This window comes from Saccoglossus kowalevskii, chromosome 20 (assembly GCF_978046115.1).
Source record: "Saccoglossus kowalevskii chromosome 20, keSacKowa6.1, whole genome shotgun sequence".
In the NCBI taxonomy this organism is placed as follows: Eukaryota; Metazoa; Hemichordata; class Enteropneusta; family Harrimaniidae; genus Saccoglossus; species Saccoglossus kowalevskii.
In genome coordinates, this window is record NC_140660.1 from 8,280,430 (window position 1) to 8,294,720 (window position 14,291).

Here is a 14,291-nt window from a genome sequence, read left to right on the forward strand (position 1 = left end):
TAAATAGGTACTTGCCATAACAGTGTAGTTTGAGAGGGCATTACTGGGTGACATTGTCAAACGTCTAATATGGGGTGTATTATTCGCTACTAGATCAGCTTCGAGTGTCCAAAGGAGATATCGAGAGTCTAGGTAATTGTAAAGCGTGAAAAAAATATTATCAAATAGCAAGCATATATATCAATAAAATCAGTCACAGGTGTGTTGTTTAGTTGAACTTTTCACAAAACAAGTCAGATTAGTTGGCGGTGCTCGGCTAAAGCGCGAAATCCATTGATCAGCTGCTAAGGATAAATATTGAGCACTTGATGCCTAGTTATATAATAAAAGTAATATCATATTTTATTTCCACGCATAATTTTTTAAATAAAAAATATTTCCTTATTTTTACAGCCAAGTCGAGGCTGTCGTCTTATCTGCAATCCTGCAAAATGTAGCAATTATCATCTAATGTTGTAAAGTTACCAAAAAAGCCCTTTGTGGCATTGTCGGACATATTGTAGCGATCAAATCCTGTTTTGTGGTAAATATTGCCCCAACACTTGTCTCGTTGATCAACAATGATAAGGGACAATTATTAAATATATAAATAATCAGCTGAATATTTCTTAGGTGTCTACAGCAGCCACATACGTTGCACATGTTTATGTGTGTATGTGTATGTGACGTAAATATAATGTGTTTGTGTACAGAGCGACCACTGTAGACACATTTTACTAATACGGGAGTCTTTTGATCTCTGAAAAACTTCGACCTAATTTGATCTCGACCTATTAATGAATAACCTAGAATAAACGTACTACACTAAACTACTCAAGTGTCGGTATCTCAGCAATTTATACAAGATAAGACTGGTATAAAGATTTACAACCTGCGTATATCCTTACACATTTATACAAGGAGAATGGTACTGCGCCATTGAGTATAGGCTTGACAAGATTTCATTAATGTACAGTGAGCGATGCACCACACACACACAACCCAAATATCTTGAAACTACTTACATTCATTTACCTCTAAGAAGTAATTCTCAGTGAGTCAGAATTGTTGGCTAATGGTCGTGTACGGCACAGACGAATTTCTGTTAAGTGTAGTATATATTGATATAAACCAAGTCACTAATCTCGTGGTGTTAATTAGTAAATATGACTATAAACCATTATGATTTATGAATATAACGTATTATGTATGTTCTCCAAGAACAGAGTGATACAATAATATAATTTTATTTAGCCACATAGGCCAATACAAATGTTGCATTGGAGAGGATATCGCTCTCCGCCTTTACAATGTATAAAACTGTAATGTTGATACATTTTTTAATACTAGAATTATCACTAATATACTTGCAATATGTTATTTTCGCTAATTTATCTAATCTGTAATTTCGCTAATTCAAGATACAGCTAATATAATACAAAGTATATTCTCACACGGAGATAGTCGACACTTTAGCTAAATTAAGATTCTGTTGACTCATGCCAATAGTCAAATCCGCAAAAATTTCATGAAGCTATTTCAACGTGTTCTACAGTGTTACTGGGAGGCAGTATACATCCCAAGTATTTAAAAACATTGTACCCTAATGAACTGAGTTTTATTATTGCCAGAGGACATTATACTTCCCATATTATGTCATAACATTTATTATGTTTCCATATTTTATTTCGTGTATTGCCAAAAGCTTAGGAGGAATGCTCAGTGGAAATATCGACTATGATTGAGATTAATTGTTTTTTACTAAACTATTACGATTCAATTTCAATATAACCCACATTACAGTTTTTATATTTAATTATAGTTACAATTATTTATTATTAGAAATATATCTGCCTATCCCATTATTTATTGTTGACATACAGAACGGAATGTTGTTTCGTTTCTCCAGACCGGTCATCATACCAATATATTGACTCTTCTGTCTAGCCAAAAAAATCAATTATAATATAATCTCAGCATTAAATACAATTGCCTTCTTATGACTTGCTGGTACACTGCTGGGGTGAACTGCTGGGATGCAATTAACGAACCACATCACGAAATGTTTTTCTGAATCATTAACCTTCCTATCTAAATAATAACAATATACAATAATAAACATTATAAACTGCAAGGGGTATTTACATATTTTTCATATTTGCGCTGAAAACAGTAAATAATTGCTTGCTGATTTAATAAATCACTTTAAATTTACTCGAATTTAACAGTCTACATGTGGTTATGTGAATGCCGTGGTCTCAATCATGGAAGCGCGGTGTACCACAACCTAGCACAACAAACCCCGAACAACAATACAGTACGAAGATATATTTAGCCAATATTAAATGTGACAACAATATGTTGGATGATATATAGTTATCCACCGAACTTTCGCCGTGGGTTTTCACCACCTGTATTGGAAATACTGTTGCGGTGATCAAAATTGAAGAATCTGACTATACCTTAATTTACAACATACAAATGCGCTTTATGTTCGACAGCCAGCCATGTATTTGCGTGGATAGTTCAGACACAACATGGTATATGGGGTGATTTGCATAAATTGACGTATAATGTGATTGGTGTCATATTTTATCAAATATAAAGGTCATGCCTATCTATGTCAAATGTTATGTATTTAAATATTTATAAGCAACCGACAAAGCCTACAATTTATTATTTATTTCTTGGTGGAAGTTGTCTGGCATTGACAAATTGCAAAGACCAGAATTTTGTTATGTTACGTATCCACAGCATTAGGAATGTTATAACCGAATAAAGTGTTCAGATAAATGAACCAGTCACACATGTCCAGACAGCAGGCATGTCAATCGGACAGAACACAACCAGAGTTATCTGGTAAGCAGCAAGGATTGTTGCCATTTGGCTGGGTCGATAATTTTTAACTTAGCTACAATAAATGAGAAATAATATAAAAAACATTACAATAAAAGCAAAAGTGAAAAGGTAACTGTTTTTTTCATGGAATTATAACTGATGTAAAAGAAAAATTAACAAACTTGTTCGTCACCATTCTTGTTAAAAATAGAAATGTTACCAAAAATGGTCTAAGAAATGTACATCCATATACCAGTGTTGTCACATGTTAACACATCTGAAACTACCTCTGAAAAGTGTTAGTATTGTTGATGTTGATGAAAAAATGAAATTTGAGTCTACTGCATTCTAGAATAGTTCTGCCAATTTATAATGCAAAGTGGCTTTTATGACCCTAAGTTATTGAATAGTTTTGTGATATTTCAGATGTAATCATTCTGCAAGTATTGTTAGTGCAGTGCCAAAATTATTACACATTTACTGTGACTCTCAACATATTTGATGATTTAAGCTTCAGTTTATTAGCATTGTAACATTATTGCTTTTCATCCGCCTTTCATCTGACGTTGGTCACCAAAATATGCTTCAAGAAGGTTTTGGTTAAACATTTTTGAAAGGACACACTGCATACCAGGCTGACTCGAATATTGTGACCTCAACAAAGGACTTAACTATAACAACAAACCTAACTATTGTAGGTATTCATAAAATGAAATAACAGTAAGGAACAATTTTCTCTGAGCAGCATTCATGCATTTAATGCGAGTAAAATCATCCTTTTATGTATATATTGATTACTTTCCTATGGCATACACTGTAAGAACACAATGTAGTTAAATTGAAAACAATACAGTATTTTGTCCAAATTTAAATGCATTGCTGCTCATAAACCAAACGAATGCTATAATTTATTTACTATACGCAGAAACTGCAGCAGTATAACCACAAGGAAAGATATGCATATGCGCGTGTGTCTAAACTTCAAATTATACCTTAAAAGCCATTGGTTTGAGCAATTTTGAGATGAATAAATGCAAAACAGTTAATAAGTACCAAACATAAAAAAGAAATTATCACAGGAATTGTTTAGTATGGTATCTCGTGCACAATAGAGCTATGATAGTAGTTATTAATATATTTTATTTTGAGAACCAAACTCAGTCATCATTAACAAATCCATCCATTTATGTAGAAGACGTGTTATGTATCGTGGGCCAGTTTTACTTACTGATAAGTAGTATAAACTTGAAATTTTATCTTCATTACGTCTGCTAACTCGAAGCCAGTGAAGCGATTTTAACAGCGGGAGAAGATAAACCGTGCTTACAAACAAGACGAGCAGCTTGATTCTGAACTAATTAAAGTTTTTTTATCAAATAATCAGGGCATCCGTACCAAATAATCAGGGCATCCGTACCAAATAATCAGGGCATCCATACCAAATAATCAGGGCATCCGTACCAAATAATCAGGGCATCCGTACCAAATAATCAGGGCATCCGTACCAAATAATCAGGGCATCCGTACCAAATAATCAGGGCATCTATACCAAATAATCAGGGCATCCGTACCAAATAATCAGGGCATCCGACTAGTAAGCATTTACAAAGGTCAAGACGAGATAGTTTAGTAGCACGTGTGAGAGTTTGTGTTGCTTTTGATGTAAGACAAATAGAAGAAATATGTCTTAGTTGAATATAACATGATTTGTTTAAATTATGTACTTGCTGCGACATATTGTAATCAAGTGTGGCACCAAGATTGCAGACTGATGACGAGAAAAAGATAACAAGCTCGCCAATAGACATCGTCGAGGGTATGAAGATATATATGCTACTTTTGATAAGCTTACAAATTCTGGACAATCTTGATAGTTGAATAATTTGATGAACATTTAAGCAAAAAAAGATCTACAAAAACGTAGTGACGTCTATCGTCGACCTTTTGATAAATCAGCAAAAGTTCCAAGCGTTCCAAGTGGGTGATCTGGTATTGCTACTCTTACCTATGGTGAGTGATAAGTTGCACCTACAATGAAAGGGACCCTTTTTTGTTGTGGAGAGGCTGGGAGAAAATGATTATAAGATTACAATAAATGGAAAATCAAAACTGTTTCATGCATATATGCTGAAAAAATACCATAAACGCGTAGAAGTGCCCTTATCAACCAAACCTGACATAAATGATTCTGGTGCACTAATGCAGGTAAATGTTAGCTTGATTGATAGTCAGCCACATGAGCACGGTATTGGGGAACCCACCACAGAGTTTTCAGAATTGTGCACACTGTCGTTTACTACTGGAGTTCCTACCATGCAGACACGGGGCTTGATTTAGACTTCTTTTTGTAGACTTGACCACCAGGATAGATTATTCCACCGCCTTTGATTGGTGGGCCATCGAACATTCTCCCAGATTGTACTGTACAGCTGTATCTTAACCAAAGGACAGTTATGCCAAACAATGACACGGCTGAATTTTCCACGCATACAAGGTGACGTCCTCTTAGTGCCGTTGTTAAGGTTATTTCGTTGTTGCCGAACAGTTAATATGTAGTTAGACATTCACCGAGCTGTGTTAAATAAAAGTCGAGATCGAAAATGTAGCATTATGACTATGGTAACCAGATCATGCTCACACTCAAACTGCAGAAATATCAAATGTCCAACGTGCCAGCCGACACAATGTAGACATACAAGGTTTGTTACATTGACTATTAACAGTCCCAGTGAGTGTGAATATATGTATTTAACACTAAGTTAAATTGAATAGCGCATAGTCTCCGATTAAAATATAATTACGTGTGTATTTAGACTATCTAGGATTTATTCAAGTTCATGCCACACAATTAAACTATACACAGAAATAAAAACTTTGACACCGACACTGTCTTGACTGTCATGGCATACCTTGATCAGAGACTCAAGAGCCTTGGCATGGCTCAGGTTCATCTGATATTAGACATACAACTCTACATAATCTTCTGTCTTATTAAGTGAATTGATCCTTAATTATTGATTGATGCACAATGTCTTTTATTGACATCATTGGACACAATATGAAAGGTGCCGAGAAGCTTGTCGGTGCTGCACATGATGGCATTACCAATATATTCAATGGAAAAGCATGGGCAAAGGCGATGCGAGACTTTCGTATGGTTGTTGCTGCACTTCTACATGATTTCCTACAGGAGGAAGAGAAAAGTCATGAAGATGTTACCTATGTGAACAAGCCACGAAACCATCCCTCAGGCAAACTCTTGATTGATTGCTTCATCAGCCCAACCATGCTTGCACACCAGTTTCAGAGGGCTGAGCAAGAGGGTGACTGGCTTATACAGCAGTATTGCCTGGAGACAATGTTACCATATGTTTATGCTGTGGGATATCAGCACTATGCAAGATCCATCAGTTGGCACCTGCAGGACATGTAGCATCTACCACATGATACCACATCATTTTAGTTGTAACTCACAAGGAGCTGCTGCTTTTTCTGCAAATCAGTTTGGAGAACAGGCATTCATAAAACAAGGCAAGCAGGCAGGGGGTATGCAGGATATTTCCACCAATCCTGAACAAGTCGCTGTTTTTTGGTGTTTAGTCGCACCTTTTCATGTTTATGGATGATATGTACAGCCCTGATGGGGAATCTGATTCTGCTCCTGTGAACATAAAGAAGACGAAGAAAAGAGGCAGGAGTTGGCTAAAAAGGATCGACAAAAGATCTTGGATAAACTTCAGAGGTATTCTCATCGACTAACTGATCAAGCAATGTTAGCTTTCTCTAATTCCTTCCCTGGTGGCTTCCACAATCAGATACAGAAGAGTGTTAGAGCCATGCAGGTGTTGAAGCATGGCGTGAGAGTTAAAGACAGCACTCTCTATAATCTTGAAGCAATATTTGCCCGTCATTGGTCAAAAAAGGAACCTTGATTTATCTGCCTTCTTCGAACATGAATTGTGTTCAGTACCTCCATTACTTATTGATGAGTATGACTGCCTCTGGATGGGAAACAAATCAGTATTGGTCCAACGACTTGGTGTCTTCGTAAAAAAACTCCTCTTCACTGTACTCTCCTGTGAATGCCTTTCATCTGCTAAACCATATTGTTTTCAGGTACTTTTGCAAATGGAATTAAATTTTGTCTTCTCAAATACCTGAGGCAGTATTGTGCGACATGATGAAGCAGACACACCTCTCATCAGCTACATGTTACATGCTGCATCAGGAGGAGCTCATATTGTGCATATTTTAAGGATGACCCAGATGTGTTTGTTCTGCTTGTATACTGGTGCTGGAAAGCATGTATATCATGTTGTGTTCAAATGGACAAGTTGGATGAATAATAGCTTGACATCAACGCAACTGTTACCCAGCTTGGAAAGAAATGCGAGGGTATTTTGTCAATGCATGCGCTCTCTGGGCGTGACAGTGTCTCTTTGTAGTGGGAAAGAGAGTGTGCTCAATAATGCTGAAATAGCTGGGTTGGATTCAGTTCTCTGTGAGAAAGAAGCAACTCATAATGCCTTGATGGCACATGGTACTGTCTTCTTTCTGGCTCACTATGGCCAGATGAATAGTACATAAATGATTACAGCAAGGTATGAGATTTTCCACAAGCGAATCTCTTCCACCAACAAGCCCTAACCTAACATTTCATATCCAGCAGTAACATCTTCAAATGATGTTGTGGAAGGCAGCAGACAAGACTGACCCTCCTTCTGTGCAAATCACTGACTATGGATGGGAAGTTTGCAAATATGACCAAGACGCCTATTGTCCCAGATCTTCTCATGGATGCGATTAGTTGTGCCTGCAAAGCCAAGGGAAAACCATGTAGCTGGAAATGTAGCTGTGGGTCCATAGCTCTGCTTGTGTCGATCTGATGTTATAATAAACGTACTTGAAATTTGTATGGTATTGTCGACACAGTAGAGCTATGGTGACAGCCATAGAGTACCGTCCATGTTGTGCCGCAATAAAACCATTGCGCAAATAAACGATTCAAAATCATGCAATGTCTTGTGAAAAACGACTCCAAACTAAGGTCGATAGATTGTACATTTATTAAATACTCACCACAGCAAGGATTGAAACTTAATAATTTCAAATAAAGCCCATTCACCCGAGTATTCTTGGACGGTCACGCTAAAACACAGCTTGTCGCCATCTTACACACACTGGACGAGGTCGGTATCACATGATCAATATGACGTCACGTTGTTGTCATTACGTAATGCGGTTAGGGATTCCCCAAGAATGTACACACCATGTCCGGCATTGCGTCAATAACGTGTGTTTATTGCAACCAACCGTTTCAGAAACGCAATAAAGGTTTGAAACGATATGGAGTTGGCACAAATGTTTGTGCCAATTTCACTGTTTATGACATTCTAGTTGAATTGTCCAAGGAACCACAAAATGGTGGTTTTGTTTGCCAAACATGTTACAGTCTAATCTGTAGGTTTGGCAAACTAAGAGAAAAGGCTCAATGTGTTAAAGACGAGCTCCGCGAACGATGTTTTTCTCCCTGTGTTGGATTTAAAAGAAAATCCAGCGAAGAAGAGGCTTCAGGGGCAATGTCTGCCAAACAAGTGGTTTTTCAACTTCCACCAAAAGTTACGACATTGATGCAACCGGTAGTAGAGAAAACAGACGCAGAGGTATGTATTTCGATAATTCTTTATATAGTTCTAATTTACATTTATCAACCTATATTTAAAGCCATTGTTATTTTCTCATTCAAAATTTTTCATTATGAGGAATATTGCATACTTGGTTCATCTACTAATTTTAATATTATTTGATTATTTACAGAAGTCTATTTTCATAGATGTTGCTATCAATCACATCAAGAAATATAATTATTGGTCTGGAATTAAACATCTTCTGAAAAACAGTCGTAAATTTAGAGATGTTTTTCACCGTCTTCTGGTACATGAATCTCGACAGGAAGTTTCGTTTTATTGGAAAACAAGTCGAATACCGTCCCAAGAAACCACAATTGAAAACATAAAGAAGTTTCAATGGTTTCGCTTTCTAAATGAAACTAGGAAGCACCTGCCAATATTACATGCTGTAATTGAAGGTTCCCTGTCAAACCATTGTTCGCTGATAAGATTTGTATGTGAGTAATTTAAATAATTATCCAAATATCTTCGAAATCCTGATACAAATATAAAAATGTTCGTATTCACGAAAAACATTTCAAATAATGCCTTTTAAAGCCATGAATGTACATACGGTTTTGTAATATTGAATACCTGTCAGGATAAGTGTCAACCTAATGAGCGAATATTATATTATTCTATATGTAATTTTTTTTTCAAAACAATCGAATTTGCATAATCACACGGAATAATCATAAATAGTGAAATATGTATTTGGATTCCTGATATGTTTTCAAATTCAGTTTGACACAATTCAGATGTACGAATATAGTGACTTTTTATTGATTCTTTTTACCAGTGACGATGATGGAAAGTGTGGCTCTTTAGTTCCCGGCTTAGGTTTTACAATTGGTACCATACTAAACTTGCGAAAACCCAGGAAATTTAATTTTCTACAAAATATTAACGCACTTCAAATGTACCGAAGTGGCTGGAATCAAAAGGTTAGTTGCTAAACTAGTTTTTTGTATTAATATTGTTGAGATGTACCGAATCATTCAACAGTATACAAACTTTTTTATTCGTAATAATACAATATCAATGTTTCTGAGTGTTACGTAGCGAAGTACAGATAGTACGCAATTCGAATCAATGAAATTGGGTTTTTTGCGCAGATTTTTAAATGGTTTAACAAGATCGGACTGAGCATTGGGATACATGCCACAATAAACTCTGTTGACCGTTTACGTAAAGGATTCGATAGTGAAATAATAATCTGGAAACAACATATTCAGGTTTGTGTTTTCGTCTTTTTATAATTATAGTCTTAGTTTCGTATTTTAGTGACGCCTGGTTTTGGTGTTACAGTACGCCCCTCTTATCACCAGTAACATCACTCTTATTATCCAAATTTTCTTTAGCATGAACTCTCTGCAAACTGTGACAGCAGTGTGCACACCGACGATAGCGTACATTCTTCCTTGATCTCAGAGTTTGACGAATCGGCAGAGAGCGATCATACCAAATCAACTAACGGATCCGATGAAGACTCTGTTTCAATGAGCCCAGATGGGGCCAGTGATATTGAAGATGACGTAGAAACTTTCGAAAGAGGCATGTTAAATTCATTATATTGCTTCCCACATAGATATTATTTTTGAATATACATGACGTGTTTATTTTGGTATAAGTGACCTCAATATTGCAGGAGACACAATTTTAGGATAATATATATTGTCTAATGCTATCTAAAACCTAACGACGTCCGTCCGACTTGCGAGTTCCTGAGAAATGTTGTATTTTGTCCAGGCAAGCAACCCCTTACACCGATTTTAGTAAGAGGTATCATTTTAATGCTACTTTTTTTATTCTGTATGCATTTTCCGATAGATCTGCCCTCTTGCATTTACAGTAATATACATGTATTTTTGCTTCTCTGCTATATTTCTGTAGAACCCGGATACAGTCTGTGCTGGGACAACGTTCAAAAGCTCTCTGAAGCCAGACACCAATCCCAGAAAGTTAAAAATAAAATGATGCTCTGGGCACTGTCATTCGCTACCAAAAACCGTATATCATTTCGCGACTACGATGACATCAGGACCAAAAAAGCAGTCGATATCCCTGTTGCGGTTTTTTTGCCTTCACAGAGTGATTGGACTCGAGTAAGAACAAGGATGAAAACACTATTTCAGCGTATTCTTGTGCGCAACTTTGAGTGTTTCAAGGACACACAAATACAATGGCATATATCGCACAAGTACTCTTCTGAGTCACGATTAAAGAGTGAGATTGTAAGTCCCAATATCACATAATATTCACACCCAAAACTAAACTTACTCTATTATGGTGTTAAGTTGTGTCGCAGTAAAGTTAGTCGTAAAATGATGACAATTAAAATAGATACTTTACACTAAATATAGATATTTCACACTAAATATCCATCTTGACACATTTCTAACTATAGTCTAAACTCACGTTAAAGTCTTTAAACCAATATGAAGTGTAACGTTTTGAAATAGGTCAATGGAAATTGACACCATACTACGGCCGAAATGTACAGTAATATATAACAGTCCAAACAATAAATCGGATGGTTTCTCGGACTATAGCATGATGGAATATGATTTAAATTTCTAACTACGTCCAAGTCAGTGGTTATATACTTACTCTGGATATTGATATATTTGCGTTGTTCAGGTTAACCTTGGTGTAATAAAAGCCAACCCTTCCTCCAGCAAAGGTGTGATTGAGATAATGCGACATCTTGGACAGTATGTACCATCACAAAATGGAAAACCCCTCTATAACGTTGTATGTCACGGTGATCAATTATCAATTGAACGTATGGTTGATGCCAGGTTTTCTATGGCATGTAGCCAAGACCATGTCAATCGTCTTGTTGGGCTCGAACCAAGGCCCCAGGAGTTCCACAGAAGGTGCATCACAATGCAGGTAAATACTGGGTAGTTACATGCTCGTAATATAAATATAATGTTATAAATTATGTATGTATGCATGTGTATTTTTTTCTTTTATTTGAAGGACACCATGAACAAACTATTCAGTGGAAGTTCGGCAAGTGCACGTGGGTCTTTATTCCATGTCAAAATTAAGTTTGGTCACCGTGCAGTGAAAAAGAAGGTGATTGATGATGTTAATCACACAGTGGATTTTCTTAACTTTATGACCGAAGGCTATACCTGTCTATTGGCAATGCATTTAAGAAGACTGACCAGCCTACGTGATAAGCCGACTATTCAACCGGACCAGCAGAAAGACTACGTTGAAAAGTTAGCTGAGGAAATAGTTTCTTTTATTTGGCCGGATGTAGATGAAGTACCACTTAGTGATAGTGATCAACAGCCATGCATTGATAATTATGATGATGAAGATGATGATTATTGCGTATGTAAAACAGGTATGTGCATGTATGGTGTTGACTAAACTGAAACCTACAAGTGCATGAATAGTGATCTGTGAAACAACGCAATAGGAAGATAGATTCTACTACTGAACTCAATACAATATAACAAACCATCCCTTTATTCACAGACCTAGGAGGGACCATGATTGAATGTTCTGCACTCTCACAGTGTAAAAGAGGCAGATGGTTCCACCTCGATTGTGTTGAATTACAACCTGAATCTGTACCAGATGACGAGTGGTGGTGTAGCCCGGACTGTGAACAATCATCAATTTATTGTTTCTGTAAAAAGAAAGAAGATACTGATGATGATAAGTGGATAGGGTGTGACAGGGAGTTCATGTGCCCTAATGGAGAATGGTTTCATATGCGATGTGTTGGTTTGAATCAATGCCCAGGTAAGCTGATAGGCCCATAACTACATATTTTTATAATAATAATAATAATAAAAATAATAATAATAATAATTATCTGTTGATAAATTTTCCACTAGATGGTTCTTGGTTTTGTTCAGATGACTGTCAAGTTAAAGGGCCTTTATCAAAGCCAGACCAGGACACCGGTGCTGACTACCTCTTCAATTACTCCTGTCATGTATTATGGAGAGGGTTATTCCATATGGCAGAAAGAGATGCAGAACGCGAAAACGATGGTCCCGCAATGATGTCGAATTGGAGAGTTTCAATGTTAGATTTCTGGGAAAATAACCATTATAAATATCTTATAATTGGTCATAGATTGCTAGCATGTAAGTTTATTTTATCGTTTTTTCAGTAACTTTCAAATATGTGATTAAAATTACTGGCGATCCTCACAAGTAAATATTGGTTACTATATTCAACGTTTACTTCAGGTATAAATGGTTATGTTTCGCCAAGGCAAGGAGAAGAAATGCTTTGGAATAGCACTGCTAACCTGAAAGGAGGAGCTGGGAACAACATACCGCTAGATCTTGTTAACGAGTTTCTAAATAATGACTTTAAACGTAAGTGTACAATTAGGAATGGTGAAAGGTCTTTTTTTACTAACTGAATGTATGTTTTTACATCAACCCAACCAATACTTTCGGCATATATGTGTCCGTTGTTTATGTGTGAAAATATCTATTTGTATTTACACCCGTTTGTTATATATGATTAGTAATCAAATGCTTATTTCCATATACATTGCAGAGAACCTAAAACACTGCCATGGTCGCTACACAGACACCCATGTTGCTAGATGTAGTCAGCTGGTTGGAAGATTGGCCACTGACTTAGAATGTGTTTACATGACCAAATTTATGGACGAATATGTTCATAAATCTAAAACTACATCTGCTAATTACAGACGAGACGTCTCCAAATTTGTAAAGGAGTACAGAGACGATGGCATATTTCAACAAATTCCGGGTCGGTATCACGCTGGATTTTCCAACTTTCGAAATAAAGTAGCCATTCACAGTGGTGATAAGTTGGTATCCCGACTGAAATCACACTGTAGAACCCTTGACCTGTTGAAGGAAATCCTTCCACAGGATTAGTTGTTTCCCATGATTGGATTACGGATTGTTACATTGGAACAATAAATATTACTACTTTGTTAGCCAAACAGTGAGCTATATTCCTTTACTGTTGGCTGGGTTACTTTTTCGTTCACCTTATTTTATAGCAAGCAATACCTTCGTTATGATGAAAATATGTTCATCAGCTTTATTGTTTTACCCGAGTGAAACCTAAAAACATCATTATCTAAATTTCTGGTGCCGATTACAAATGAAATAAGTTTTCAAGCAGTCATTCAGTACAGTGAGTTTATTATTAAATCACATTATGAATTATTGTTCACTTAGCGCGAACAGAGGAAATAATAGTTTTTGTGTGCATCATACTGGGAAATGCTTCAAATAGAATATTGATTTATCATTTTAGTTCATCCTTGATTGTCGAATTTATAAATCTCGCGCACGAGAGGATGACACCAAAAGATGATGAAAATAAATACAACTGAATATAACGATGTTTCATTGCCAAGAAGCATTTATTTTATTCGCATATTAAATATACCACAGGATGAAAAGACAATGTTGTCACAATACTGTGGTACACAATAAACATAACACTATGTGGCCATATTTGCTATTTGCGTGTGAAGATTTAACTCAATAACATAATTCTAACATGCTGAACAACAACCAAAAAATAAAATAAAAAATGGCAATTTGACAGTATTTCGACGCCTACCTCTGCGAGTTTAATTGACCCGACATGGACATTTAAGCTTACAAGCTGTGCAACACTTACAATTGAGGCAAACACAACACTCACATTTCATGTCACATGACTTGCGATGTTTTATATGTCAATTATATGAGGATTCATTCCTTTAATAGTGAGGTGTTCCAAAATGTGGACTCGTAGACATGGAATGTTTGAATGTTTAAGTTGTTCACAGAGTGA

The 14,291-nt window shown here is 36.3% G+C and overlaps 1 protein-coding gene across 1 annotated transcript; it reads left to right on the plus strand.

The window, feature by feature from the left end:
- Positions 1-8,087: 8,087 nt before the first annotated feature.
- On the plus strand, positions 8,088-13,455 carry LOC144349733 (uncharacterized). The gene is made up of 10 exons (XM_078008234.1): positions 8,088-8,480; positions 9,230-9,430; positions 9,848-10,040; positions 10,380-10,591; positions 11,127-11,381; positions 11,472-11,847; positions 11,982-12,251; positions 12,347-12,601; positions 12,707-12,838; positions 13,026-13,455. The coding sequence occupies exons 1-10, from the start codon at positions 8,088-8,090 to the stop codon at positions 13,373-13,375; spliced, it is 2,637 nt and encodes an 878-aa protein (XP_077864360.1). The 3' UTR covers positions 13,376-13,455.
- Positions 13,456-14,291: the final 836 nt, after the last annotated feature.